The 27,384-nt window shown below is 43.8% G+C and overlaps 2 protein-coding genes across 4 annotated transcripts in view; one reads left to right on the plus strand and one right to left on the minus strand.

Annotated features, from left to right (window-relative positions):
• Positions 1–19,185, plus strand: part of IGF1R (insulin like growth factor 1 receptor) — a 170,805-nt gene extending 151,620 nt beyond the window's left edge. For both annotated transcript variants that reach the window (XM_054641934.2, XM_054641935.2), the window contains exons 19-21: positions 1,775–1,904; positions 5,528–5,662; positions 11,717–19,185. In XM_054641934.2, the coding sequence (XP_054497909.1) occupies positions 1,775–1,904; positions 5,528–5,662; positions 11,717–12,083 (632 nt within the window). In that variant the 3' untranslated portion in view covers positions 12,084–19,185. The remainder of the gene's footprint in view (positions 1–1,774; positions 1,905–5,527; positions 5,663–11,716) is intronic.
• PGPEP1L (pyroglutamyl-peptidase I like) overlaps positions 13,627–27,384 on the minus strand; it is a 34,037-nt gene continuing 20,279 nt past the window's right edge. Inside the window, exons 4-6 of one of the 2 annotated variants that reach the window (XM_054642331.2) lie at positions 22,500–22,616; positions 21,808–22,037; positions 13,627–20,885 (exon numbers count right to left, since the gene is read on the minus strand). In XM_054642331.2, the coding sequence (XP_054498306.2) occupies positions 20,696–20,885; positions 21,808–22,037; positions 22,500–22,616 (537 nt within the window). In that variant the 3' untranslated portion in view covers positions 13,627–20,695. The remainder of the gene's footprint in view (positions 20,886–21,807; positions 22,038–22,499; positions 22,617–27,384) is intronic. The other variant, XR_013184204.1, reaches the window with a different exon arrangement.

Raw genomic sequence — 27,384 nt, forward strand, 5'->3', positions numbered from 1 at the left:
CCTCCTGTTTATTGATTCAAGAATGAGAATTTTAGGATTATTTAAAATCGTATCTGAGTTGGAAGTGGAATGACTTCAGCTGGGTGCTTTCCAGTCTAAACTGGAGTTCTGCTTCCCAGACAGCTGAATGGCTTTTCTTCTGCTCTGCTGTTAGATCACCAATTTTTTTTTTCCTTTCACCATCCCTCCAAAATAGTGTCAGATGAGTTTTTTCAGTCTGCTCTCCAGAGAGAGTGATTTTAAGCTGTTGGCTGTTTTTGAGTTGTGCATATTAAAATAACATGTATAGCAACAGCCTTCTGCTGTAGGAAACTAATTCTTTTTCTCAGAGCTTAACTCAGCTATTTTGATAATTTGTGTAAGTAATCCTGTCATTTGGGAGAAAGAAAAAATGATTTCATTTTGAGTCAGTTAATTAGGAAATAAGATCTTTTGGGGATTTTGTGTATTTTCTGCAGGTTCGTGGGAAGTCAGCCTAAATCCTTCCCATTGCAGTTTTCTCCTCCTGCCCCCATCAGCTTGTTTCACAATTCTGTAAACTGAAGATATGGTGCACTTCTTCCCTTTAATGTGTTCATGGTTACCCCAAAAGCACTTTGTAAATGTGCTGCACTGCTCTTGTTTATGTAGCAGCATTGAAAATCCCCTCATGCTGAAACAGTTTAGGAGCATCTTGGCTGGAACACACCGACTCAGACTGTTCAGATCTCAGAGGAAGAGCTTTATGCCACACTACCCTGTGCTCACTGCATGTCTGTTTCTTATTTGCATTACATTTTGCAAAAATCTTCCATTCAGCTGGGATAAAGTCACCCTGGTGTGTGGGAGTGATGGAAGAGCTGCACAGATGGGCTTTTTAGTCATAATCACCCTGGTACCCCTGCTTGGTCACTCACCACAGACTGGTGATAACTGAGAGACCTGGGGGAGTTCTGTGCACGTTTCCTGGGGGGGGGGAAAGGGGCAATTAGAGGTCTGTGTTGGTAAAATGGATTTTGCCCTGTGTGTCATCAGACAGCATTTAATATCAGTCAGAGGACTGATGACCTCTAATTTATTAACTTTTTGAGAACACAGTAACTGGATTCAATAGGCAAGTGTGAGACCCAGCAATTCTGTCTCAGACTGATTGTAGGGAAAAAACACTGGAATAAATCTGATTACAGTTAGGGGGATGAACATCTTTAGATCCAAGTCTTGCAAATGCTTATGAATTTACAGCTGAGCATACATATAAACTAGAAGTATGTCTTTAATATTTGGGTGTGTTAATCACAAATGAACAGTATAATCCTCTGTAGCACTTGAAATGGAATATTGTACAGAAACTGGGCATTATCTTTGGAAATAGGAAAAAGAAAACCAAGAGAAGTATTTCCTTCAGGATGTGAGATTGTTCAATTAAACACAGTGGTTATAAGTACTAAAGAAGCTCCTTAAAAAACCCGAAAATCACTGAATTTGGTGAACAATTAGTGAATTATGTGACCTTCAGAAGACTCATCTTACTGCAAAGCTTGAGCATAAATGCTGTAATTTTCACATTCCTATATTTAAACCATTCAGAGTTGTCACCCCCGAAGCCAGTGGCACAGTCTGTTGGTGTTGGGAGGGAAGGTCACCAGCCCTGAGGCAGCAGCTGAAGTGTCTGCAGAGCCAAGTGTCGTGGGAGCACAGCGCAGATTCCTCACAGCCAAGTGTGATTCTCTGCCTTGTAGGAAGGGGAGATGTTCCTCATTTTCTCACCCAAACCCAGAGTATTTCTCCCTTGTAGATTTTGGCATGACGAGAGACATCTACGAGACAGATTATTACCGCAAGGGAGGGAAGGGTTTGCTGCCCGTCCGCTGGATGTCCCCGGAGTCGCTGAAGGATGGAGTCTTCACAACGCACTCCGACGTCTGGTAACAAAACAGGGGCTCTGAAAAGCTGCTTTAACCTCCTCCTTTCTAGCCTCTCTTCTTGTTTTAGTAGACTTAACTAAGTGTACTGCTTCTCCTGTCCATTCAGAGGTAAATCTCTTGTTCCATGAGTTTGTATTTCAGCAAGAACTCATGCATGAGGTTGAATTTTGCTCTCAGGGAGAGCAGAATTAAATGGATTTCCAGAACTGGAGGTGGCAGCATGTTTCCTGCTGTTAGTTGTAAAATCAGTTGTGCAGTGAAAAACATTACCTACACCTGGAAGAGCAAGTTGTCATTTTTTAAATTGTCTTCCTTCAAGAGAAGCATTAAAAGTTGCCAAGAATATAGAAAGGTTCCTAGTGCTGACCTGCTTTTCCATCAAAACCTTCTGTGTAAATAACATCACTTTCCCCCAGATGGGTTGTGTACACTCGCAGGCTTTTTTGGGGAGTTCTCCCTTGTGCATATCCCTCCCCATTTGGAGCTTTGTTTGCTTGGTTTATATACTGCAAGATGCAGAAATAGGGTTTTCTTTCAAAGCACACTGCATGCTTGCTGTATCTGTGCAGTTATTAATAGAGGCGTGTACTTAGGAGAAGTAATCCCCTGGAACAATTCCCCACACACCCCCCAGCTTTTGGAGATAGGTAGAGAGTACTTGGCAGAAGATGGTTGTGTACTGGCAAAACCTCTCCTCTGTCTTTTATGGTTTCTCTGCCTTCCTAACAAGATGTTTTTACTGCTGATCTGTTACAGAATTGGCAGCTGATTGCCTCCAAATGTCTAGAAGTCAGTAGGAATGGTGTTTTAGGAGTAAACTGCATTTTCCGTGAGCAGCTTGAGGAGTTTGGAGTCAGTGGTCTGTAGTTCACAGCACCAGCTCTGAACAAAAAGTTCCTAAGAGGAATTAAAGTGAAAAAGCAAAGCACCAGAATGATGCTTAAATTTTATTTTACATATGGCTAGTAACTTACTTTTGAATCCACTAACCCTCAGACTTGGAAGCAGATGAAAACAGCCACATTGAGTTGAAGGGAAGCCCTGTATCAGCCATTTATCTGATTGAACAGTGCAGGCATGCTTTTGGCAGTCCCCCCAGTAAAAGAATTTTGGGACTTGTAATGGCTTCACAAAGCAGACAGAAATTTGGATTATATCACTAGAAAATCCCCAGATGCAGAACTGACCCAGCCTGGAGTGAGGAGCTGGCAGAGCTGCCTGTTCCAACCACACAACAACAGGAATTTTCAGGTCCAGCCATTGCCTCCAAAGGGTTCAGCAGCAGCTCAGGGTGAGCATTGGGGATGTCCCATGTGTGTTCCACACGTGCTTCCTTTTACCCTGGGATTCTTAAGTGATGTTATTCTTTATTAAATAGAACTCAAATTCCAAACAAAAAAACCCCAGGTGACGCCAGCTAAGGTGTCAGATGTAAATAAGTGCTGTAGTTGTTGCAGGAAGTTACATGAGTGCTTCCCTAAGAAGGAAGAGAGGAGATTTAGATTGAATTTTGGGAAGAATTTCTTCCCTGTGAGGATGGAGAGGCCCTGGCATGGGGTGCCCAGAGGAGCTGTGGCTGCTCCATCTCTGGAAGTGTCCAAGGCCAGGTTGGATGGGGCTTGGAGCAGCCTGGGACAGGGGAATTTGTCCCTGACCATGGCAGGGGGTGGAACAAGATGGGATTTAAGTTCCCTTCCAGCTCAAGCCATCCTGGGATTCCATGATTTGGCATTTGTTGGTTGCTCAGTCCAAAGCAGGATTGTGCAAACGGTGTTGCACTTGATCAGTGGGACAATCTGAGTGAATATCCTGACCTGGAAAGGAGTTTGCTGATTACAGGATTGGAAAGCTGAAGAGGAGGAGCAGTAAAATCTTGACAGATTTTTACTTGTAAGCATAGAGAGGAAAAAAATGGTTTTATGGAGAGGAGGCTCACAGTACTCGTGGGTATTTCAGAGAGTTTCTCCTTGGGATGGTTTGGCATCTTAATTGTTGGAAGTGATTTACTCTGAAATTTGGTTCACAGGGGTCTACTTGTCTGGAGGCACAGAAAAACAGGCTCAACGTGAGAAATTTGCTGTTTGTTTAGAACATGTATCCATAGCTACAGAGAAATTTCAATCTAAATTCCAAATGTAGTGGAACTTGACTTAACACTGTCATGAAATACTGTCTATTTACTTGATCTGCTTATGGCTAAAAGGATCATTCCTTCTCAGTGACTTTTACACCAGGCACTATACATTGGAGGTCTCTTCATGCCAGGAAAAATTCCCTGAATCCTTTTATTGGTTCAGATTTGAAGTTGCTCAGTGTAAACTGTGGAGCTTGGCTGTTTTAGGGGCCATTTATTTGCATCAAACAGTAAACAAAAGGTTGAGATTGTTTTTCCTGCCTTTCTGGGCAGATATTGTGACATGTAGCTCCATGTTCTTCGAGATCAGTTCTAGAAGCCAAGATGTCAAAAAGACAAAACCCTGTTGAGTGGTTGGAGTCCAGGATTTATAAGCTGTTAGGTGAAATGGCAACTGCAGGAAGGAAGAGTGTCTGGAGGTTTGAAGGGTGGAGCTTTATTTTAGCAACTCATTCTTTTAATGCTTTTCAGGCTGAAGAATGAGGTAATTAGACAGGGCTGGTTTTGTTGTAGTTAGGGAAGGAGGACATTTTAAAATTAATGTAATACTGTTCAGGGTGAGGGTGGATTTCTATAAATAAATCCTCAGCATCTTGCATTCTCTCGAGGCTGGTAGTTGCCTGGAAGGAGCAATCTGAGTTTATTTGTTAGGATAATCTGACGAGTAGGTGTGCAAGACTTGTCCTCGTTATCCCTGCGGTGATCAAAGAAGCTTCAAAGGCGCCCAAATGTTGAGTTGACCCCCTGTCCCTCCCTCCCCTAAAAGGAAAACAATTGCAAGGGAGTTTGTGGCTTCTGGCTCCAGATGCAAACCAGTTTAGATCCCAGGGATATCTGAAAGATAAAACCCCAGGGCCATAACCAGCTAATGGCACTGGACTCCTGTTTTCATAACTCCCCCCCAGTGGAACTGTGTGTTTTTCACTCAGCTTGACTCAGCATTTTACCACACAAGTCAGACAGCATCGAGATTTTCCTTCTTTGCCCAGCAGCTCCTAAAGTAGATGACTCTTCAGTGCAGGGCAGACAATTTGAGCTGTGTCTGCTCAATAATCTAATTTTAAATGGAGATATTTTTAGAAAGTGTCAATACCTACGTCCAAACTACCCAATTACATAACTATGCTTATCTTCCTTTGCCAGTAATCAATTCCTATTATTAGACAAACTGCTTTTTTTCACTTCTGCTGTCCTTTGTAGTTATCTGGAAGGAGCTGGAAGCTGTGTTTCAAGAGCACAGTTACATGCATGTCACAAAGGGGTAACTGAGTTTTTCTCACCTGAGCCCTTTTCTCACTAGAGTGGAGGTGCTTGAAGTCAGCAGTCTTTGGAGGGAGGGGTTGTGACTGTCACCACAGGCTCGTGTTTTTTGAGGAACTGGAATTCTTTGTTAAAAGAAAACACCCATGGGCACCCAGCACTCAGCATCTTGTAAGAATTACAGCTTGTGAAGATGACTGGGAGCCTAAAGCTGTGCTGTTCCCTGCAGGTCCTTCGGAGTGGTGCTGTGGGAGATCGCGACGCTGGCGGAGCAGCCGTACCAGGGCATGACCAACGAGCAGGTGCTGCGCTTCGTCATGGAAGGGGGGCTGCTGGAAAAGCCAGACAATTGTCCTGACATGCTGTAAGTGCCACCCCTGCCCTGCAGGCACAGCCTGTGCCTCCTGAGCCCTGCAGGGTCTGCCCTTGCCAGCTACCACAGGGGGGGCTGATTGGTCTCTGTCAATCCAGACATGCCAGAAAACAACTTGGCTTGTGGCCAGAATCCCACCTTGGGCTATCTCCTCTAATAAGCAAACAAAATCCAAGCTTTGTGCTACTGAATAAAATTTAAAATTAGGCTTAATAAAAATGTCGCTTGATAAGTGACATTTGCTACATTAGGAGGCTCTGTGCCTAAATCATACCTATTCTGCTTAAAGAATTCTGTTGAGCATAGAGGAGAGAGCAAGGGACAAGCTGAAATGTGTGTAAACACTGGAATTCAAGTTTTTAGTTCAGCATACAGATAAATCAGTGTGTCAGAAGCTGGACTGTGAATCTGCTGTTTCAGTCACAGCCCTTGTCCCGTTGAGATAAACCAATCCTCCCTGCTAACAGTTTCCTTCCCTGCAAGCACAGGGTGAGGTTTTCCACAGAAAAACCTCTCCCTGCCCCAAGATCGACCCAAAGCCTCACAGCAGCAGAGGGTGTGCAGTGCAGCAGCTTCAGTTTTTAGCTTTACATTGCTGAAATACTTCTGCTGGCCTTTGTGTACAGCAGTTTCAGTTGTTCAGACTTTATTGCTTTGATATACTTCCCAAACTGACTTTTGGGAAGGAAATACTGCCTCTTGCAGTTATTGAAATTTGTTGGAGGCCCCCAGAAGGGATACAATCACTTAAGGGCCTCAGCTGCTTGGGATTCTTAGGAAAATAGCTTTTTTGGCTGGAGCCTGGCTGTGGTTTCAGATGACAGGCAGTGTTGTTTTGTTGTTTGAGGGGGGTGGGTGGTATATGCAGGGGGAGGTGTAGCTGCCATGTGATTCCTTGGTTTCACATTCCTTCCCTTTGGAGATGCTGAGGAGAATTCCTGGCAGTCGGATTGACTGGACATTGTTTAACACAGTCAGAGCTGTGTAATGGGGTGGGCACGATTGGGAAGGACAGGGATGTGACGGGTTCATCTCCCTGGGTTCACAGGAGAAAGCACCTCTGCAGTGGAACAGCCTCACTGGAGAGACATCCAGCATTGGAAATTCCCTGTAAAGCTGGGTGTGTGTGGTATGAGCAGGGTGGGAGGGGAGTCAGGCCAGAAGTTCTCTCTGCTGCAGCCCACCCAGTTCTCCTTCCTCCCCCTCCTCAGGGAATCTCCTCTGCTCCAGGGCTGTTGCTGCTGGATGAATCCCCTTTGAGGGTCCTGCTTGTGAGCTGGGAGAGCTTGGGTAAAGTCTGGCAGAGCAAATCTTTGCACTGCTGCATAAGAGCCGAGGCCTTTCTTGTGCTGCTCCTCTTGGAGAAGCTGCTCAGAGGCTGGTTCTGCCCAGCAGGGTTCAGCCTGACAGTGCAGAGGTGCTGAATAAAAAAAATCTGCCTTTGTATTGTGCTGCTTTGCTCTGTCAGAAAAAGGAATGAGGCTGAACTCAGACCTAAGGCACATCCACATTGCTGGTGATTTTTTTGGTTTGCTTTTTTTCTAGTGATAAAGTTGAGTATAAAACATCTTGGCTTTTTCCCAAATGTAAAAAGGAGAGGAAAAAAAAGCATGACCTTATTGTGACTTGCTTTTGCTCCCTTTCAGCTTGTTTTGTCTTTTAGTACAGACACCCAAATCTGGTAAAATTCAAGTAGGCATTTGTAGGAATAACAGGAGAGAGCTCCAGAAGTAACCTTCACCTTTGTTCCCTGCACATGCACTTGGCAATCAAAAGCCTCTTATGTTCCTGTGATCTTTATTCTTTGCATGTTTTCACTTCTTTCCCCGCCCAGGAAGCTGTGACAATGCTGTGCCACCCTCGGTGACCTCCCCACTGCTCCCAGCCCTCACCACACACTGCTGGCAGGACCAGACCTGCTCTGGTTCCTCTCCAGGGCCCATAACCTCCTCCTCAGCTGGGGACCCACAGGAAGATGAGGACATGGGCAGGAGAGTGTTCCTAACTGTGTCTGAGAGCCCTGAAATTGCACATGGATCTTACTCTGCATCCCAGGCCACTGCTTTCTCCAGTGCTTTATGAAACCCTTTGTAAATCAAGGGATCCCTTTTGTGGAGATGGCTAAAAGATTGTGTTTGAAGGCAGGTTTCTTGGCATGTCTGTGCTAGTGGGAGGTACTTTTTAGGCAGCACAAATTCTTGCTGGTGGAGACTGGTCTGTGAAACTTTAGTATTGACTCCTGATATTAACTCAAGAATGTCCCAAAAGCAGAGCCTGGCTGCAGGGAGGTCACTTGGGCTTGGTGCTGCCTGGAAGCAGGTGAAGAAGGGGAGCTCTGTGCTCCTGTGTCTCACAGGGTACCTACAAAAGCACAGGAACTTTGTTCTTTAAATTAATTTGGCTTGGAGGCAACTGAAATTCTGGTCAGAACATCAGTGGGGCTGTCTGTGGAGAGAGGGGAGTGTGCTGACAGAGAGAAACCTCCAGAACAGGTGGGGGAGGTAACTGCTGTGGGGAAGTGTAGATGAGAACAGAGAGAAGACCCTTGCTGTCCCCAAATCTGCTGTTTTAGCCATGCAGGTGATGAGATGGTGACACAGCCCTGCACCCTCCAGCCACGCAGCAGGAGCTCCCCTCAGGACCTCGTGTTCCCCCCATGAATTCTGCAGGGTGCAGGCAGGCTGGGACCCTCTGGGTCTCCATCCTGGTCATGCTTGTCAGGGTCTCCATCCCTGGTCATGCTCGTGCCTGTGCTCCCCTGACTCTGGCACTCAGTGGCTTTTTGGTGGAGCTGGAGAGGTTCTGTTCTACAGTGTGGCTGTGCAGGGCAAAGGATGCTTGGGCAAAGGGGGATTTTACAGGGGGCTGTCCTGTGGCTGGGAGGTGGTGAATCCCTGTGAAAAGGGCAAAGCACAAAGGGGAGGGTATTTCTGGAGGCTCTTTACTGTTGTACAGGGTGAAACAAGCCTCAGTTGTGTTTATGCTACACCCTCTTGGCATAGCTCGCGTGGCTCTGCAGACAGAACCATGCAATAAGACAGATGGTTCAGTAAGACAGTGCCAGGAGAAGCTTTGCTGTTTTTCTCCTCTTCCTGTGCACTCAGTGATGTTTTTATGTCCTCCCATTGTTATGGCACTGCTCATCAGGTGACGGCTGCGTGGCACCAAGCTTTGGTACAGCTGAAGCTCTCAGACAGTGTGTTCCCATGGGGCTTTTAAAAGTTGTGGAGGCTGGAATTCCACTCTGTTTTTGAAGCAGGATTGCTTCCCCCACATGCATTGTAGACTATTTACGCAGTGCTGATTTCCCTTTGTTCCTGCTCAGAACCCGGGGTCTGCTCTGCAGAGGCACTGGCAGCACAGGCACCAGCAGGGGAGGAGAGGTCCTTTTGCTTTTCCCCACCAAATCAAGTGTATTGCAAAGCACAAATGGAATGCAGCTTCTCTAGGAACTTTCCATTTTCTGTTTTTGTTGGTTTTTTTGTTTTGTTTTTTTTTTTTATTGTCTTGGTACAAAACAGAGCTCAGTTTCTCCTCAGTTCCTTGAGCAAAAGATGCATAGAGGAATGCTGGCTATTCCTCTAACCCATGGTGGTGCCTCCAGCTCCCTGGAGCTCACTTGCAACCAGTCAGGAACGTACTTTATAAATCTGCTCAGGTTGTATTAACAGCCTGTAAATTCCTCCATTGTCTATTGGAAAGGTTTTTATTTTGTTTAAGATAATGTAAACAAGGCCTGTGAACACACAGAGTTAAAAAGGAAAAAAAATCCTTTTATGGGAACTCCGTAGGGTTTTTAAATCTGGAATGGCTTAAAAGAAACATCACATGTCCTTGTTTGTGCTGATGTCACATGCATTACTCCGCTGCTTGTGGTATCTCCTTAGCATTGCCCTTAGGCCTCGGGGCGCAGCGCCAGCGAATATCCAGAGCTCCTGGCCCCAGCCAAGCTTCTATTCAGGGACACAGCAGTCAGCTGGAAGGGAAACAGCAATGAAGTAACAGAAATGGATTTTATATATTTATGTCTCAAGCTTTCCTCACCCTTGTGGGTGAGGGTACGGTGCAGTTTTATAGTCTGGCTCGGCTTTTGCTCTGAAAGGCTTTTCAGACTCAAAAACAAGCAGGAGCTGGGCAGTGTTTACGTGTCTACGTGCGGTTACAATGCAGCATTGAGTACCCGGGGAGTTCTCCCAGCACAGACTGGTTTTGCCAGCTCCAGTTGGGTGTCACAAGGCCATTCTCAGGTGGCTGACGTTTGTTCACGCGGAGCGCTGCCAGTGGAGCTCTGGCAGGGATATTGGGCACTTTAGATGCACTTCAGTGAAGATTGCTTTGGGTTTGGTTGGAGCACTCAGCAGTGTTTGCAGCCCAAACACAGCCACTTGCCCTCTCTGCTGGTTCACGTCAGCTGAGAGCACAGTGGAGGTGCAGCAGTATTTCCCAATTTCCCGAGTTTCTGGGCTGGGGTTTTGTTTCAGGCCAGGGCTCCTGAACTCTCTCCAGACCCACCATGGGCTGCAGAGCCCAGGCTTCTCCAGCTCAGTGTCAGTCCTGTTGGAAAGGTTGTTCTAGAGCAGGGACATTACTCTGGGATGAACTTAGGTCTGATACAAAAAGAGAGTGAATTTGTTTGTTTGGTTTTGTCTACTTAATTTAAAAACAAAATTTTTCCACACTGATGCAGAGATCTGGTCAACTGAGGGCACAAGGCAGTGAGAGCTAATGAAGAGTTCAAATAGAGTTGCTCATTTGAGCCCTGAAAATCTGTGGAAGTTGGAAATATGGTGGTGTTGTTCTCTAGAATAGAAGCTAAAAGTTCAGGTGACCTGACTTAAGGGAAGGCTGGCAGAGGTGAGAAATAAACCCCAGCAAGCCAAGGGGGTCTGACTGGGGCTGCAGGTCCCAGTGCTGGCAGGTGAGTCAGAGACATGCATTACCTTAACTGAGAGATCTTTCTTGGCTTTATTTTATTTTTAGATCCATTCTTACTCTAGCACAGAGTAGTAGTTTTGGCCAGCAGTGACTTCCTCCACACAGCATGTTCCTCTGAGCACTGTGTACACAGAGGGTTGGCTCGAAGAATTAATGCTAATCTTCCTTTTCTTATTTAAATTTGTCCTATTACTGTGCTGTGTTAACAGAAGACATCCCTATTCCACCTTCACAGACGGTGAAATCCTTTCTTGTGTTATGTTTAAAGCTCAGGGCGATCTCCTGGGAATATCCAATTTTGCTGTGTCATGAAAATGCTGTTTTCATTATGTCTGTATTACAGTTTCATTTTGTGGTTTTGTTTTGCCAGCATGGGACATTGTACAGATCTAATCATGGATGTGCTTAAACAGATGATCTCACACTCTGTAAAATATTAATGCATCCCTGGCCGTAAATGAAAACAACCTAATTTTAAAATAAAAAGATTAGAGAATGTCTTTGAGATTGGCAAATGTCCACTGGGGATTACAATTAATTTTAATGTAATTTTCTTCTTTCGGGGGAAAAAGGCGGTGCTTTACCTTGTGTGTATTTCATGTTTTAATTTTTTTCCAAGTCAGTATTGATGGGGTGGGATGAGTTGGTTGAAAAAGATACTCCAAGAGGTGCAATCATGTAGTTTATGTTCAAGTGAGCACAGGGTAATTTAGAGGAAAAAGAGAAACACCAAGTGAGAATAAAAGTATGCAATGGTTCTGGATGTCAGGTGCCCATGAGACACAAGCTATGGGCAGGTGTGTGGGAGGGAGCAGGAAAGGTGAGCTAGGAGGTGTGGGAGTAAATGAGTGATGAGAGGGAAGGTGGAAATGTCACAGAGATTGACAGCATATTGTGAGCTGCAGGGGACCCACCAGGATCATCAAGTCCAACTCTTAAGCAAATGGCTGGTTTTGGGTGTTGAACCCACAACCCTGGGGATCTCAGCCTGTGGAAGTTCTGTCACTTTGGCTTCCCTGGGGATGCAATGATTCTCTAAAATGCGTGGTCTGACCCAGTCACGGCTCTGAAGCCCTCAGTAAATGTCTCTCCTGTGTGTTCCCTGCCCAGGTTCGAACTGATGCGCATGTGCTGGCAGTACAACCCCAAAATGAGACCCTCCTTCCTGGAAATCATCGGTAGCATCAAAGATGAGCTGGACCCAGCCTTCAAAGAGGTCTCCTTCTTCTACAGTGAAGAGAACAAGCCTCCGGACACAGAGGAGCTTGACCTGGAGACTGAGAACATGGAGAGCATTCCTTTAGACCCCTCCTCCACCCTGCAACCCACTGACAAGCACTCAGGACACAAGGCCGAGAACGGCCCCGGCGTGGTGGTGCTGCGGGCCAGCTTCGAGGAGAGGCAGCCGTACGCGCACATGAACGGCGGCCGCAAGAACGAGCGCGCCCTGCCGCTGCCCCAGTCCTCGGCCTGCTGATCCTCGCAGGAACAAAACACACACAAACACAGGCATTGGGGGAAGAAAGAAAGAAAATCACAATATATTCAAAAGCCTACTGTACCTCAGTGGATCTTCAGAACTGCCATAGCTGCACTTGGGAGAACCCTTTTTTCAGTAAACAAGTTACCGTCTTTTTCTTTTTTTTTTTCAATATGCAAGCAGATGTTTGTTTCAGTCAAGGACTCCAGTCATGGGGCACACAGTTGGCCTTTTAAAACTCTTAAATGTTAACACTTAATAGCAACAGAAAACTTGAGATCTGATGTCTCTCTCTCCTCTCTCCTCTCTCTTCTTTCTCTTTCTTTCTGTCTCTCTTTTTGCTTCATAATGGGAAACATATCTGCGTGCAAGTTCAACCGTACAGCACTTTTATCAGATCAAAGATATTGCAGGCCAGGTGGTTCCCGGTACCCCTGCAAGCACCTGCCTAACACTGTAGGTCTTTATAAAAAAAAAAAACCACAAACAAAAAACCACAAACAAAAAAAAAAACCACACACAAAAAAACCCTAAACTAAAAAAGACTGGATTTTTAATGTTGCTCTTTAATCTTTTTAGGAACATGTAAAAGAATAAAAAAGGGCCATCATTCGTCCAAGGCTGTTACCATTTTCAACGCTGCCAAATTTTGCCAAAAAAATGAACTCTTTGTTTTTTGTTTTCGTTTGTTGTTTTGCTTTCTTTTTTGTTTTTTTGTAGTCATGGAAGGAGCACAGTAATCAACTGCTCTGTTCAAAACAGATCCTGACCAATATGTTCTATTCAGTCATGCACTGGTATTTAAAAAAAATAATTTAAAAAAAGTCAAATTGTCTAGATCTTCTTTCAAAACTGGACAAAATGTGATTTTTATTTTGCTTTTCTTGTGATGGAGAAGATAAAAGGGATGGGGTAAAGAACCAGCCCTCCCTCCACCCCTGTCCCCATCCCAGTGAATTCTGGACAAAACTGGCAGTGGTGAGCTAAACAAACACGTGCATTTCGTACAAAAAAGTCAACTGCCCGCCAAAAATGAGTTACGAAAAAGCTGAGAATGAGCGGCCGAGATCTCCATCGTTGCAGCCTGCCTTCCTTCCCAGGCTTGCAAGGAAAAAACACCTAGAAACATAAATTGGAGAAGACAAAAAAAAGCAGTAACCGGATTCAAGTATATGATGCTTTGTTGACCTTTACTCTTTATTATTAAGACTTCTCGAAGGGTCTTGCAGTTCTATGTTAGACCATGGATCATTTGCATACACATTGTCTTTTGTGTCACTTTTATAACTTTCTTACGGTTCAGATACTCATCTATATGTCTGTACAGAAAAAAGCTGCTATTTTTTTGTTCTTTATCTTTGTGGATTTAATCTATGAAAACCTTCAGGTCTGCCCTCCTCCCCTTCCCTTCCACTTCAACAAATTTTCTTATGCTTTGTACTATAGTGTGTAACTTTTACTTCCTCCTTCCCAGTAACTGATACCTTTCATATGATTTGCCATGAACTGTTTAATGCCTTTTTATAAATACATTTCCTCCTTTTTTTTTTTTTAATTTTTTTTAAATTTTATTTTCCTTCCCATTAGTTGTTTTACAACATCTTGGCTGTGTGGGCTACGGGGCTTTGGAGGGGGACAAGGAGAAAGAAGGGACACCCCGCACAGGAACACTCTGGCAGTGCTGTGGTGTGGTGTTTTTAAGCCCCAGTTTTCCTTCCTTCCCACTAACCTCTGCCCAGACAGCACGGAGTCTCTTACAGTGCAAGGCGTGATACAAACTCAGGTCAGAAACAAAAGGTTAACTATTTAGTACATCCTTGTTCAGTGTTTATATTCATTGTTGTACAAGGGTCCTACCCCTCCTGCCCTCCCCGCTTGTTCACACATCCACCCGCCCATCCCCACACAGACACACACACACACACACATGTATTCTTTTTAAATTATTAGTTGGGTACAACAGCAGACACCAGGCTTTTGGGTCACTGATCCTTAAAAAGATTCTTTTAACCCTTCCACCCTGTGAACAAGAGCTGTGCCAGGTGCAGCTGGCAGTGCCAGGCATTCCTATGGTGGCCATCAATCACCTGGCTCCAGCCAACCCCAGCTCTTCACCTTCCTGATGGGGAAACCTTCGTGCAGGGAAGCCCTCATGGAGGGCACCTGGGCTGCACTTCCCAGCCCTGGTGAAGAAAACCACCCCCAACCAAAGGGAAGCCCCTGTGCCCTTCCCGTGGGGCCGGTGGGAAGCTCGGAGCTGGGGCCAGCAGCTTGGCTGGCAAACAGTGAAGTGTTGGCAGCTATGGAAACCTGTACAAGTCCAAGCTTGTGGCTTAAATCACAGACCAAACCTCAGAACAAAAGAAGACGAGTGAGCTTGTTTGTTCAGTTGCAGAAGCCTTGGTGAGAGGGGAAGGAGGGGCCGTCAGGAAGTCGACACCCAAGGAGTCGCAGCAGTTGCTCATCTTACCTTAGTTCCAGTCTAGGCCTTTGTTTAGCACTGATCCAACCAAACGATGGCAGGAAGAGGTGGTTCTGGGATGGAAATGTTCAAATCTTTTGAGTAAGAACAATGAGAAAAATTATACTGATTGCTAGTTTTGACTGGAGATTTTTAAAAGTTTGTAGTGCTTTTTGCTTGTGTAGTTTAGGTCCCATTATCTTCTCTTGCCTCTGTCCCATAGTTATTTTTCCCTTTTGAAAATGAAAAAGACAAAAAAGTTAATTAAGAAGGTATTCTATGTAGGATTTTTTATTTATTTTTGTGATATCAGTTTAAATCACTGTAGAGATGCCCCATAACGAATTTAAATACTGAGATAAGGGTTTTAGAGTATGACAGGGGGGACAGTTTTTGATTTTTTTTTTTCAAACATTTATCTACCTCACTCTTATTTTTTTATATGTGTGTATATAAAAAAAAATACATCTCACATTTCTCAGCAGCCAATAAATGCCGTTGATACTGGTAACCTCTCACTCCATATACCACATGCTCTAGGTTCTGGAGGGGAACAGTCACTGCCTGTCACAGAGGGTCACCTCAGAATATTTGCCTCAATTCCAATGGGTTTCTCCGATTTCTTAAAATTTGTTGTTGTGATGAGAAATCCAAGAGTTGTGTGACTTAGGGTGACCATTCTTTAAGGAAACACAGAGGCTTTTTAATGTGCTGTCACAGCAGCCCTTGGGTCAGCAGCAAAATGCTGCGTGTTTGGAGGAGTGGAAATGCAGCTGACCTGATATGGGAACTTCAAATTGTATTTCCTGAAATCTGTTACAGAAATCAAATGTTTACAATGTTTGAAGGTCCAGAAGAAATACTAAAGGGAATGTTCTTTTTGTTTGTCCTGTAGAATGGACTAAGTCATTCCTGCCAGTTCTTGCTCAGATGTCACAAGCATCAAAAAGATATTTGGCTGAATCAGAACCCAAAAATAAATTGGCTCATATGGGATGGCATTGCTTTCTTGACCAAAACCTGTCACTGGCTGCTACATCAAATTTACACCTTTGGTCTTTGCTGCTTCTGTTTGATGAGAGCACTGAATTTTTTTTTTTTTAATTTTTAATTTCTTTTTTCCAAAACTAACATTGAATTGATTTCTTTTAATGTGCCAGTAAAAAGACAGTTCCCTTTTCTTCCCCTGTTTATATGCATTGTAACTGTGGATTCTGATGGACCAGCCATCAAATTTTAACTGCCCTCTGACAGCGTGTAACTGGTTTACAAGCACACAGGACTAACATGAGCTTGCCATCAGCTTGCTGTATAATGTTTCCTTTTTTTCCAGCTCTGGCAGCTGTTCGTGCAGGTGTTGGTTGTGGTATCTGAGTAATGTGGTGCTTGGCTACTTGGAGTTGTACCCAACCTCTTGGATACACAGTGCTGTTGTTAACTACTACGGTTTGTCTTTGGAGGGAGCGTTTCTCCCTAGTCCTGAGAAACCAGCAAAATTGGAAGTTTTCACTATTATTCGTTTGGTTTTCCATGTTTGATGTTCAAGTGACCTTTGGGTGCAGTGGCTGTTCCCCTCCCTTGCACATATTGATTACCACAACTGGAGATCCTCAGATCTTTCAGCTGGCTAGGAGGGTTTTGTTAAAATTGTCCGAGTTTCTGGTTTGTAGAGTTGTACTTAGGTGGTTTTACAATGCATTAGGAAGAAACACTAATGGCGTAGCATCACAAGAAGCATTTCAAAAAGCACTTCAGTGGAAGACAGCCACGAGGCCTCGTGTCCGTGTGTGATGGCAGTCAGCTCTCCTGGACCAAACCACCTTCATGATACCATTGCATTCTGTGTTTGCAATTCAAGCTTAATTCCTTTTTTGTTCTGTTTGTTTCCATAGCTTTTTTTGTTGTGTTTTGTGCATTTTGAATAGCTTTATTCACATGGGTTTTTCATGCAGACTTCCCTTGGACAGTAAATCGAGTTGTTTGTGCATGTGAACAACTGAGAATTAATGTTGGCTTGATAGAGTCATAATATGGTTTGTAATGTTGTTCTTCCCTGAGACCACTGGCTTGTCTGGTATGGAAAATTTATTTAGAACTTCAGCTATGTTTGAATAAAGTTAAAGTAATCCAGTTTGTTTATAAATTAAACACAAAAGCCCACCCAGCCCTGAAAAGCAGCATTTGAGGAGTGGCACCAGGATGTCCCGATGCGGTGGGATCAGGAGCTGGCGTCGCCAAGGGGAGCAGGGACTGCAGGCCGTGAGTCCCTCCTGAGGGGCACTGCAGAGTGCCCTGGCAGAGGAGCTGTTTGTTCCAGGGAACACGATTGCTGTGCAGACACAGCCATGGCACTAAATCAGGTGCTCCTTGGAGGGATGATAAACCAGAGGCAGCAGCTGAGCACGGTGCAAGGTGTGGAGCCACCCTGCCTGATGCCCCTGCTCCTCCCAGCTGGTGCCAAGTGCTGTGTGGTTCCAGGTGCACTGATGCTCCTCTTGGTCTCTTAAAACAAAGGAAAGGAAGCCCAGTTTGCCCAGGATGACTGGTGACCAGAGGGGGCTGCTGTCAGGCCCTCTGGGAACTGCTGAGGGGTGTTGGGTTCAATCCAAGTATAAGTGAACAATACTCCTATTGTTGGTGTAACTCCATACATATATATCTATATATACATATATATATCTGCATATGTATATCTATAATATAGATATATATATATATTTAAACCCTTTTCATTCCATTAGTACAAGTAACACTTGTTTCCTGTTATTCTTATTTTGTTTGTCAACCGTGTATTCAATCACTGGGCTGAACAACAGTGGAGGAAGGTGCAAGGGATCCACTCCCTACTAACCAGTGATAAAGCCAGATATTGCAACTTAACCCATGAGTAGATGTGCAGACAAGGATTGAAGAATGATGTTTAGAAACAACACAAGTGGCCAGGGGTGCTGAAGATACAGAACTCAAGTAGACAGGAGGGCTTCAGAGGACACCTCAGTCCAGAACTGGTTGCTCAGAGGTGCTGAACAGCCTCTGACATGGAGCAGCTGGGTCAGTCAGCACGGAGGAGTTTGTGGGGAGACACCTGACAACAAAGGACGCAGCAGTGGGGATTTACAGAGACACAGGGCTGGGCAGAAGTTTGAGGTGGTATCCTGAGCTTAATCTGTGGGACAGCAGCAGCGCTCAGGTGTCCCAGTTGTGATTGTTGGTACTTGTAAATGAACCTCTGGACTTTGCAGCTGGAGCAGTAAATTCCTTGCCAGGGGTGTGACAGTGGTTGGTCATCGGCCTGTACGGATCAGTCTCGCCTGCAGTCGGCCTGTTCTGCAAGTACCTTAGGATTCACTAGTTTGTGTGTGTGCATATGCGTGTGTGCTCATATATATTTTTTTGGGTATGCGTTCTGTTGATTAGTAACCATTAATTAGCATTTTCAATAGGGCTTTAAGTCCAGTAGATTACGGGTAGTCAGTTGACGAAGATCTGGTTTACAAGAACTAACTAAATGTTTCATTGCGTTTTGTAAGTACATAGAATAATTTTATAAAATGTTTGTAGTTTATAAATGCCTAAAATATAATTTAAGGGCACTTCTCTGTGTCCGTGTGTGGGTGTGTCTGTCTGTGATCAGTTTTTCCATGGTACCAGTTACTAGTTAGCTTTACAATATGCCAAAAAGGAATCGCTGACTTGTCCAGTTCATGGCTTGTCCCTCTCCCCCGTCCTGCCCAAGCTTTGTGACCCAGTATACAGCGAGTGAGTAAAGGAGGTGGGAAAATGTTCTGTATCTTCAGTATCCTGGTCTTCCAGAGCCCTCTGGTTGGGGTGGGATCCTCTTACCTGGTCATTTCACTTTGCTGTCTAGGGCAGTTACCTTCATGGATGATGGGAACCTCACTGGTCAGGGAAGCAGAGCAGGGTTTGCTGCTCCCCAGGCTCTCAGGGGCCTCGTGCTTTGAAGGATGCCACTGCATAAGGGAAAGAGGGAAGGTGGCTTTGGTAATTACTATTGAAGAGTTCTTTGCAAATCTCTTATCACTTTAAATGCTTGTGTAAAGCTGTTGAGCACCATTGGAAGCTTTGTTGAAATGAGCAAGGGAGGGTCCCTATTTATTGTTATTTAAAAATCTTGAAGAGCCAACCTCTCTGCTATGGACAGGGACACCTTTCGCTTCTTCTGTTTTCTGAACCAGTGAGGTTTGAGATGAAAGGATTGGCCAGAGTTTGTCTACCTCTGGGACAAAAAACTAGAAAGTGCTAAGGAATGGATGCAGTTGCAAATACATTTTCCAATTTTTCTTGTTTAAATTTTTTTAAGAGAAAATTAAACAATAACATGGCCAATTTATTACATAAAAAGACTTGCTGTGTATAAATTATTCCTAAAGAAATTCCTGTGTTTATATTAAAATGAATCAGTAGATAAAAAAAATTTCAAAATGTTTTTGTATATTCTGTTGTAAGAATTTATTCCTGTTATTGCGATATACTCGGGATTCTTTACATTATGAAAAGAAGAAACTTTGTCTATTTTGAATGGCTGAAGCTAAGGCTCCTTTAGTTTCTCTTACTCTGCTTTTTTCTAGTAGTTTCAGTACTACATGATTTAAGTTAAATAAAAGAATTCTGTATGCATTTGTTTGTTTCTGATTTTGTTGCTCCTTATGCAAAGTGAGTACAGGTTAGAAAACTCAGAGTAAAGCTGCTCTGGTTTTCCTCTGCCCTTTCTGGCTGCATCTAATTGAGCTACTCTTAATAGGAGTCAGTACTGCCATTGTTTGATTGAAATCAAAAGCATTTTCATCCAGAGACACTGAGCTTTTGGATCCTTCATGGCTGAGATTTGAGCAGTTTGCACGAGGCAGTTCCTGTGAATAAGGTGAGCATTGTTAGTTTTTATTTACCTGCAGAGCAATCCCCATGAGAGGCATTCAGCCAGCCAGCACCTGGTTTTCAGCTTTCTGTATCACTGGAAATGACAGTGGCCAGAAAACCAGCATTGTCTTGGCATTTCCAGTTCCTCAGACTCTTGGCATCAAGGTGTTGACTAAAACAGGGCTCAGTGGTGGCCTGAAGCACCAGCAGCTGCCTGTGCTGGTGTGTTTGTCACTTGTCCTTTTTACTGGTGGTGCTTGAGGAACAGGCTTTTGTTTCCCTCAGGAAATCCTGTGTGTCCAGATGAAGCTGCTGCTGTGCTGTTCCTGACTGATTTCATCTTCCCTTGTGTCCTGGCAGCAGGATTTCAGAGGAGAGCGTGGACATTCCCTGTATGCTGAGGGCAGTGCTGTGACCCTCTGTGGTACCCAGCATGTCTGTAAGGAGCTGTTTGAGATGTGCAGGAGTCTGCTCCCATGTTTTACAGTTTGGGATCTCCTTTGGTGCCTGTTCTGTAGGTAACCTCACATGCCCTAACCCTCCCTATAGCACAGTGCTTCAGGATTGCCTCTCTTGGGACGGGTTAGCTCTGGGATTTGCCTCTGGGCTGTGCTTTGTGGAAGGACAATGGGGTTTTCCCCTTGAGGCAGGCACTGAGAATTTGGGGAAAGTGGCTGTTTTGGGTTGAAACTCAAGTTACCAACAACGTTATAGGTCCTGCTGGTTTCCAGTTTTCTGTGTTCTCTGAAGTCACTGTGGGTCAGAGCCTGTTGCTGATGTGGAAAGCAGTATCCACAGCAGGTCAGTAAGAAAGAACTGTAAAACTTCCCATACCAGAATCCCCAAGTGTGTTTTGATTTCCCCCATACCCAGATTTTTTGTGGGCTGAACTCTGGACTCGGACAGGGGCTGAGGGGGATCTCTGATCCATCCCGTGCTGAGTCCTTACAGCTGTGAGCATTCATCTGGGGTCAGCAAGTCTTTATTGATGTCTCTCTAACCAACAGAACCAGGATTAAGCGTCTAAAATGTTTTCAATCAGTTTCACACTTTCTGAAATCTGAACAACTTTATTGTTAGCAATGTGAACAACCAATAATTTGTTTTTTTTCCCCTCAGGCCCTTTCTAAGGGATGCAAATGGTTGGTTGGGTTTTGCAAGGAAATTTCACTGAAAATAACGTGGGCTATAAAATCCTTTGTGTGTGGGTTTTAAATAATCTTTAGATCTGCTTCATTTCAGAGGTAAGGAATTGCATTCTAAGAAATTCTCATTTTTTCCCTCTGTGATCCATCTCTCTTTGTTCCCCACACTGTTCTAACATTGCTAAGATAATGGTCTGTAATGCTTTTCCTAGAAATTCTGCTGTTACTGACTCAGATAATGGAGGGACGTGGATGAAAGCAGCTCTTCCATTGCCATAATACAGAGAAGTGTAGTAGGTGTAATCACAGATGTACCTGCAATATTGAGAACAAAACAAAACCAGGAACCTGAATTAAGGCTCAGTAAACCTTGATTAAATTTAAATATTCTAAGCAGCCAAACCAGATCTGGTTTATGAAATTATTAAGAACATATTTGCTTAGTGAATAAAGGAAATGCTGAAATAAACCAAGTTTGAGAAACAAATGTTCCTTATCTGATGGTTTGGTTTCTCAGACATCCACCCACAAAGAACTTTAAATAAAAAAAAAATCACAAGACAGGCATTCTTGTGGGGTGGGAAAGGTAACACACCCTGCTGGAAGTTACAACCATGTAACAAAGTTTTTGTCTAAGTCATAAAATCTCCTTGTCTGAAAGGATTTTTCTGATCATTCCACCTTTTAAAATTCAGGTGCAAATCTTGAATTTAAGGGCCAATATTAGCTGATTATTATTTAAAATAAAATTACTGGTTTGTTTTCCTTTCCAGTGAAGACTATCATAGTAGAAAATTGCTTCAGTGCTACTGGAACATATAATGAGATCACAAGCCTGGTTCTAACAGTACCTGTAATTGCTGTTCTCCAGTGTATCAATTTACATTTTGTATCCCTCCCAGTTGAGAAAAATAGATTAAAATCTGCTACTAGTCTGTATTGCTTTCAGACTCTCTTAATAGCTGAGGTTTACTGGAGTTGCTCATCATGGGGCGTGCCATGTTGGAACTTGTTTCTTTTGGAATTTACAAATTTATGGAAAAATATCTACCGGCTGTAGCTTTTCATGAAGGCTGCTTTACACAAAATTTAAAATCATCCCAGTTTCATACTTGTGCCCCTCTGAAGAATTTGCTTTGGAGTGGTTTTGGTTGGAGGAGAGCTCATGGCAAAGATTCTCCAGGGTTAGATGAGCAGATTGAGTTGTTTTTGTGAGCCCCTGATACACGATGTTTACCTTCCTGCATCTCTGGAAAGGATGATATCAATCCCTTCCACTGAGACGTTTTTCCAGAGAGTCTTCATATTAATTGCAGATTCAATCTTTTCTGGGCCATCTAGCACGCAGCAGGCACCTTCTGGGTGAAAACCACAAGCATCCCTCTCCTGGTAGCCTTTGTTCTTCCCACACTGCTCCAGGATGATGAGCGCTGTGGTGGACGAAGCCAGCCCAACATGAACTGTAAGCTGGTTTTTCCCACCAGAGTGAATAATAGGAAATTAAAAATGAAACCTGCTTTTTTAAAAACATGTGATGCAAAAGGTCCAAGCATTATGTGAATTACTGGCTTCAAGGTGGGGAGTCTTGCTCATGTCTAAAGAAAACTTTGATAAGGTATTTTAAATGAGAAGCAAATTAGGCTGTAGTTTTTGTTGAGTCTAGTCAGGACTGCAGAGCAGCAGTAACTTTTTTGCAGTTTATGGTAGACATTTTCCTTTCCTTTGTTCAGCATCAGTTACCCTGTTTAACTGGCACAGGGTTAAGCCAGCATGCTAATTAGTGTGTGCTCTGAATTTCAGCTTGGAACCTTGATCACAGTTTCAATAGTCACTTTCTAGAGTTGTTTGATGTTTTGCAATACTCTCTTGGAGATTTTTTCATTGTATTCAGGGGAGGGGAGGAGATGGTTTAACTTCATCATTACCCACCAGTGGCTGAAGAGTTGTCCATATCTTGCAGACTTGCTCCTTTGCTTTTTGGTAAACCACTGGCAGCTGCATGATCTGGAGATCAATGTTTTCACCGAGGCCTCTCTTGGACAGCTCCTGTGTTTACAAAAAAGCCATCAAAGACATGAAGGAGCACTGGATTTCTGACTGATAAACAAACTGGGCTGATTCAACTGAGGAAACATGTGAAAGAGCCACACCTTAACCCATGGTTCCTGTCATTGGTCTGCAATGAGATTTGTTTTGTGGTTGCTCCCTCTCTTTTAACTGAAGAGACTAAAATGTGCTAAACAGTTTCCTAATGTCACATCTCTCTGTGTGGAGCCATTGCTGTGTTTTCCAAGGAGATGCTCAGTCTCCAGTGGGTGGGAGGGGTTATTGCTTTGGGATTGGTCCCTGGGGAAACACGAGGCAGCATCTCTCAGAAAAGCTCCACCCTTGAAAGCATCTAAATAGGCTTTGCTGTAGGTAAGAGCTGTTTCTTTGAAAGGTCTGGTAGAAAAACTGCACTGCCAAGAGACAAAACCCAGGAGAATTCACCTTAAGCATGACTTTTCCACTCCAGGGGCACGAGATCTGCCAGCTTGACCAGGTTCAGGTAAGCTGTGCTGAAGGTCACTGTCAACACGAGGAAGTCACATTTAGAATGAGTTTAATTTATTTTTTGGTCTAGAACGTTTCTCTAGTAAAAGGAAATGTTACTGAGATGTTACTTCTCCGTCAGTTATTACAGTTGAGTTTCCACACAGGACCAATTTTCCTGAAGAAAAAATTATGCCCAGAATTGAGGTGAATGGAACAAGAGCACCCTTCAAAGCAGCAGGTTGGCCAGGTGGTTGGAAGATGGTCTGAATAATAAATGTCACATAGAAGTGACTTGAAATGATTTTGTCAGTGGAACAGGGCTAACAAGCCAGGCCTAGGCCTCAGCAGAAGGTAAGCAGCTGCAGTGGCAGGGTGCAGAAGGAATTCATCTGAGGTGGGAAACTTTGTCCCAGAAGAGTAGAATGGTGGTTGAAAATCCCTGTTCCATTTGAGTAAACCACTCCCAAAGGATGGTACAGGTTAAGTTTTTAAGGGGGCACTGGCAAAAGTGGAGGTGTCTGATTACCCCAGGAGACCTGTAACTATTCAGTGTCATCAAATTCTCAGGTTTTTGTTTCTCACTCAGGATACCCATGCGGACGAGGCCCACAGTTCTGGGAAATCTGCCCTTCACCACTCGCTTCCTATATAAACTGTTCCAATTTTCTTGTCAGCGGAAGCATTGATTAGCTGTGCTCAATAAACTATTTGACACAAGCAAGGAAACAATGCCTGCAGGGAAGTAAACACATTTGGAGAACAGTGCCAGCCTTTTTTCCTGTGGGCACTGACAGTCTTTGAGAGCCCATTGCATCATCCCGCTGAAGAATGCTGTACTGTGCCTGAGCCTCCACACAAGAAAACCCCAGCTGGTTCACAATTAGCATTTGCTTTTCCAAAGCATTTTTAATGTTTACATTTAGTGAGAGTCTTTCTTTTAAACTATAAGGCTTAGAGGACTCAACTACCCCTAACTTTGGTGCAGAACATGTAGACCCAAAGGCAGCTGTAATGCTGCTCTCCACTTGTGCTCTCTGGTTCAAGACATTCTGTTGTCACCAGTTGTCGTGGCAGAGACACACAGAAATACTTTTGTGCTGGACCAAACTGAAGCTGGCCAATAGCAAATGGCTGAGAATTTGTGTCAAAGGAAGATGGTTCTCTATGTCCTAAGCAATTTCAGCATGTTGTCAATAATGTGTGTTACTGTGTTGCCTAACAATCCCAGCCATGGGCTTACACCCCATTACACCGGATGTGTAAACATAGAGCAAAATAAAAAAAGGCTGTTCCTTGTCTCAGCCTTAACCAGAACCAATTTTGCATTTCAGGTGGGAGACTGAAGATGGTTAGAGGAGGGTAACTGCACCTGGAAACTCACACTGGTGAGTGAATTCAGTAAACAAGTGCCTGTCTTTTGTAATTGAAACAGGAAAGGAGGAGAAGAGTTTTGGAGGATTGTTTTGTGGGAAAAGTGGTTTGAAAGAAAACATGAAGATTCTTTCTTGGGAAGTTCTTCTAGAAGGGAAAAGAAATCCAGCATTATCAGCTGCTGACCTTGAGCTGTTGTGAGTTGTGGTCATAGTCCTGGTCCACTGGTGTTCTGGTCCAAGGAGAAGTGATTTGCACAGCACTGCTGTGCTCAGGTTGGTGCTGGAAACTCTGTATGTTGAAATAGCTTGAACTTCTAGAAAACTCTGGAAAACATAACTGATTTTGCCTGAGTTCTCACTGATTTGGGTTGCTGGCAAGGTTGTTGCATGTGTTAATTTTGTGAACTGCTTGTGCTGGTGCTGAAAGGAAACCAGGTTTCAGTTGGCCCAGCCAGACTGCAAATACATTGCAAACAAAGGTGTTTTGTGTGGCTGGTTAGTGGGGTTTTGTTTATGTGTTTGGTTTGGGGTTTTGGTTGTTTTAAGTTGGGGTTTTTTTCTAATCCTGTAGATAACCTTCTTAAAACTTCAGGGATGTAAGAAAGTTCCAGCACAGAAATGAAGGCACTAAATAGCAATGCCTTGGTTTCACAGATGATGAAACTAAAGCAGGAGGGGAGAGAGACAGATTAAATGACAGATTTCCAAAGACCACATGGTCAGTGGCAGGACGAAACACTGTGCTGGGAGATCTGATCCTCATCTCCTGATAGCAGACATAGTTCCCAGAAGCAGTTGGAAATGTGACCTGTTCTTTGCACTAACAGTTTAATTACTATGAATGTTGTCACTCAGCTTGCATTTGTGCCCTATTAACTGGGGACTCTGACCTTGATGGTGGAGTGCCCTGAAAGGTCATTTTGCTGCCAAGCTGCAGACAGGACATTCTGCAAGAGGAGACACAGCAAAAAGGATGGACCAGCACAGCTGATCCCATCAGCAGCACCTTGTGGAGGAGCTTAAGGAAACAGTTGTGAGTAAGATCAAGTATTGCTCAGAGAAGGGCAGCCATGGTTCTTTGGCCAAGGATCCATTTCAAGAGCATGGAGAGTGAGGCTATGCTTTGGAATTAGGACACTGGAACTGTTAACTGTATTTTTACAGGATTTCAGAGGCTTTTGGTATGAGGACCCTTCTGGGATGTGAACTTCTAAGACTGTGTGTATCAGCATTACATCATCACTGAGGGTGCTATCCAGGCTTTTGAGAAGCACCTACTTCATTTTGGGGTAATAATTAGGGTAGTTCTGGGTAATGCTACAAAGGCATTAAGCCATATGACCAGTCATATTTAGTAGGTCTGTTCTGGCTGCTCAGCACGTTGCTGAGGATGAATCTGAGTGCACACTTGCGTGGTTCACAGCAAAGAGACTTGGCAGGAGGGTTTTATGTTACTCCAGTGATCTATGCAGGTACCCCAAGCCAAGACAGGATTACTTCCAGATGTAAATACTAAATTTTGCTATCTTTAATATGTGTGCATAAGCTTCCTAAAGATCACAGGGCTACTCCCCTGAATGAGGCCAATGGAACAATACTATGAGATTGCTATTTAGTGTGGAGAAGCCTATCGAAATTCAAAGTGCTTCCAGATTTGCAGCAAATTTCTCTGAACTGCCTGAATTAACCACCTTTGCCAGGGAGTAGGAAACCAAAGCAGCATCCCCAATCTGAATACAAATTAATTCCACATAGAGGGTGCCACATCAGAGGGAAATGGATTTGTTCTCACCATGCACAAGGGCTGACATCTGTTTTGCTGGGGAATGCTGTGGCCCTTGTTATGTAAGTCCCTGGCATGGCCAGCTCATGGCATTGTTACAGAAAACTCATCCCATCGGTGTGTCCTCACGAGGCTGTTTTGCTTGCAGATAAAGAATATGCTCTATTTTCAGCCAGAAGAGAATGATCTTGCACCCAAAATTAGAACCAATAGGAATCGGGAAATAATGAGCCGTCAACTGACAAATATTTGTGGTTTAGGGCACATGTCAAGTTGGAGTTAAGATAATTTATGGGTCTCCTGTCATGACTGGGGTGTGGAAAGGTATCACAGAAGGATTTTTGTTTCTTGTTAGCCTACAGGGATAACACCCCTTCTGACTTGGAAGGGGCAATAGATTTATTCTACCAAACACCAAGCTGCACTCAGCATTCTTCACCCAACAAAGCTAACAAAGAATAGAAAATATGTATGTTTTGGTGGAATTACTATAGCTTTGGTCTTTGGGAAAACATACTGGCTCTTTGTTTTCAATCATCTTGGCTTGAGTGCACTTCATTTTCAAAGCAGATATTCAGTAGCTGTCACCAAAATTTTTACTATGGTTACAGTCCTGTAGAGCCATCACCTTTCTGTCATTACTAATATTTTCCTATAGCTGACTTTATAATTTCATTGTCCAAAAGCATTAAAAAATGTATGGACTTGTTTCAGTCTTCATAATAGAATACAGCCCCCTTGGTTTGTTTTACATGTCCTACTTTCCATTTTACCAATATTATCTGTCATTTCTTGTATATTTTGGACCAATGCTCCAATTTAATTTTACTACTTTGACTGTTCCCCCACTAGTTTCAGATTTCATTGTGTAACCTCCATTCTACCTTGGGATGGCTAAAAACTTATGGGGAAGATCCTCTCACAATAACTCTGTTCATAGGTACCTTATGAGAGTAACTGAACTCCAGGAAAGGCTGCTGTCTGTGACAGGGAGAATGAATCAGCTGATGCTGAAAGCCAGGGATCCAAACCATGTCTTTGTATCCCCCAGCTAAATTTGTTCTGCTACACAGATTTAGGAAACAAGCAGGAATTTTCAAGACTGCATCTGAGATTTATTACT

This window comes from Agelaius phoeniceus, chromosome 13 (assembly GCF_051311805.1).
Source record: "Agelaius phoeniceus isolate bAgePho1 chromosome 13, bAgePho1.hap1, whole genome shotgun sequence".
Classification (NCBI taxonomy): domain Eukaryota; kingdom Metazoa; phylum Chordata; class Aves; order Passeriformes; family Icteridae; genus Agelaius; species Agelaius phoeniceus.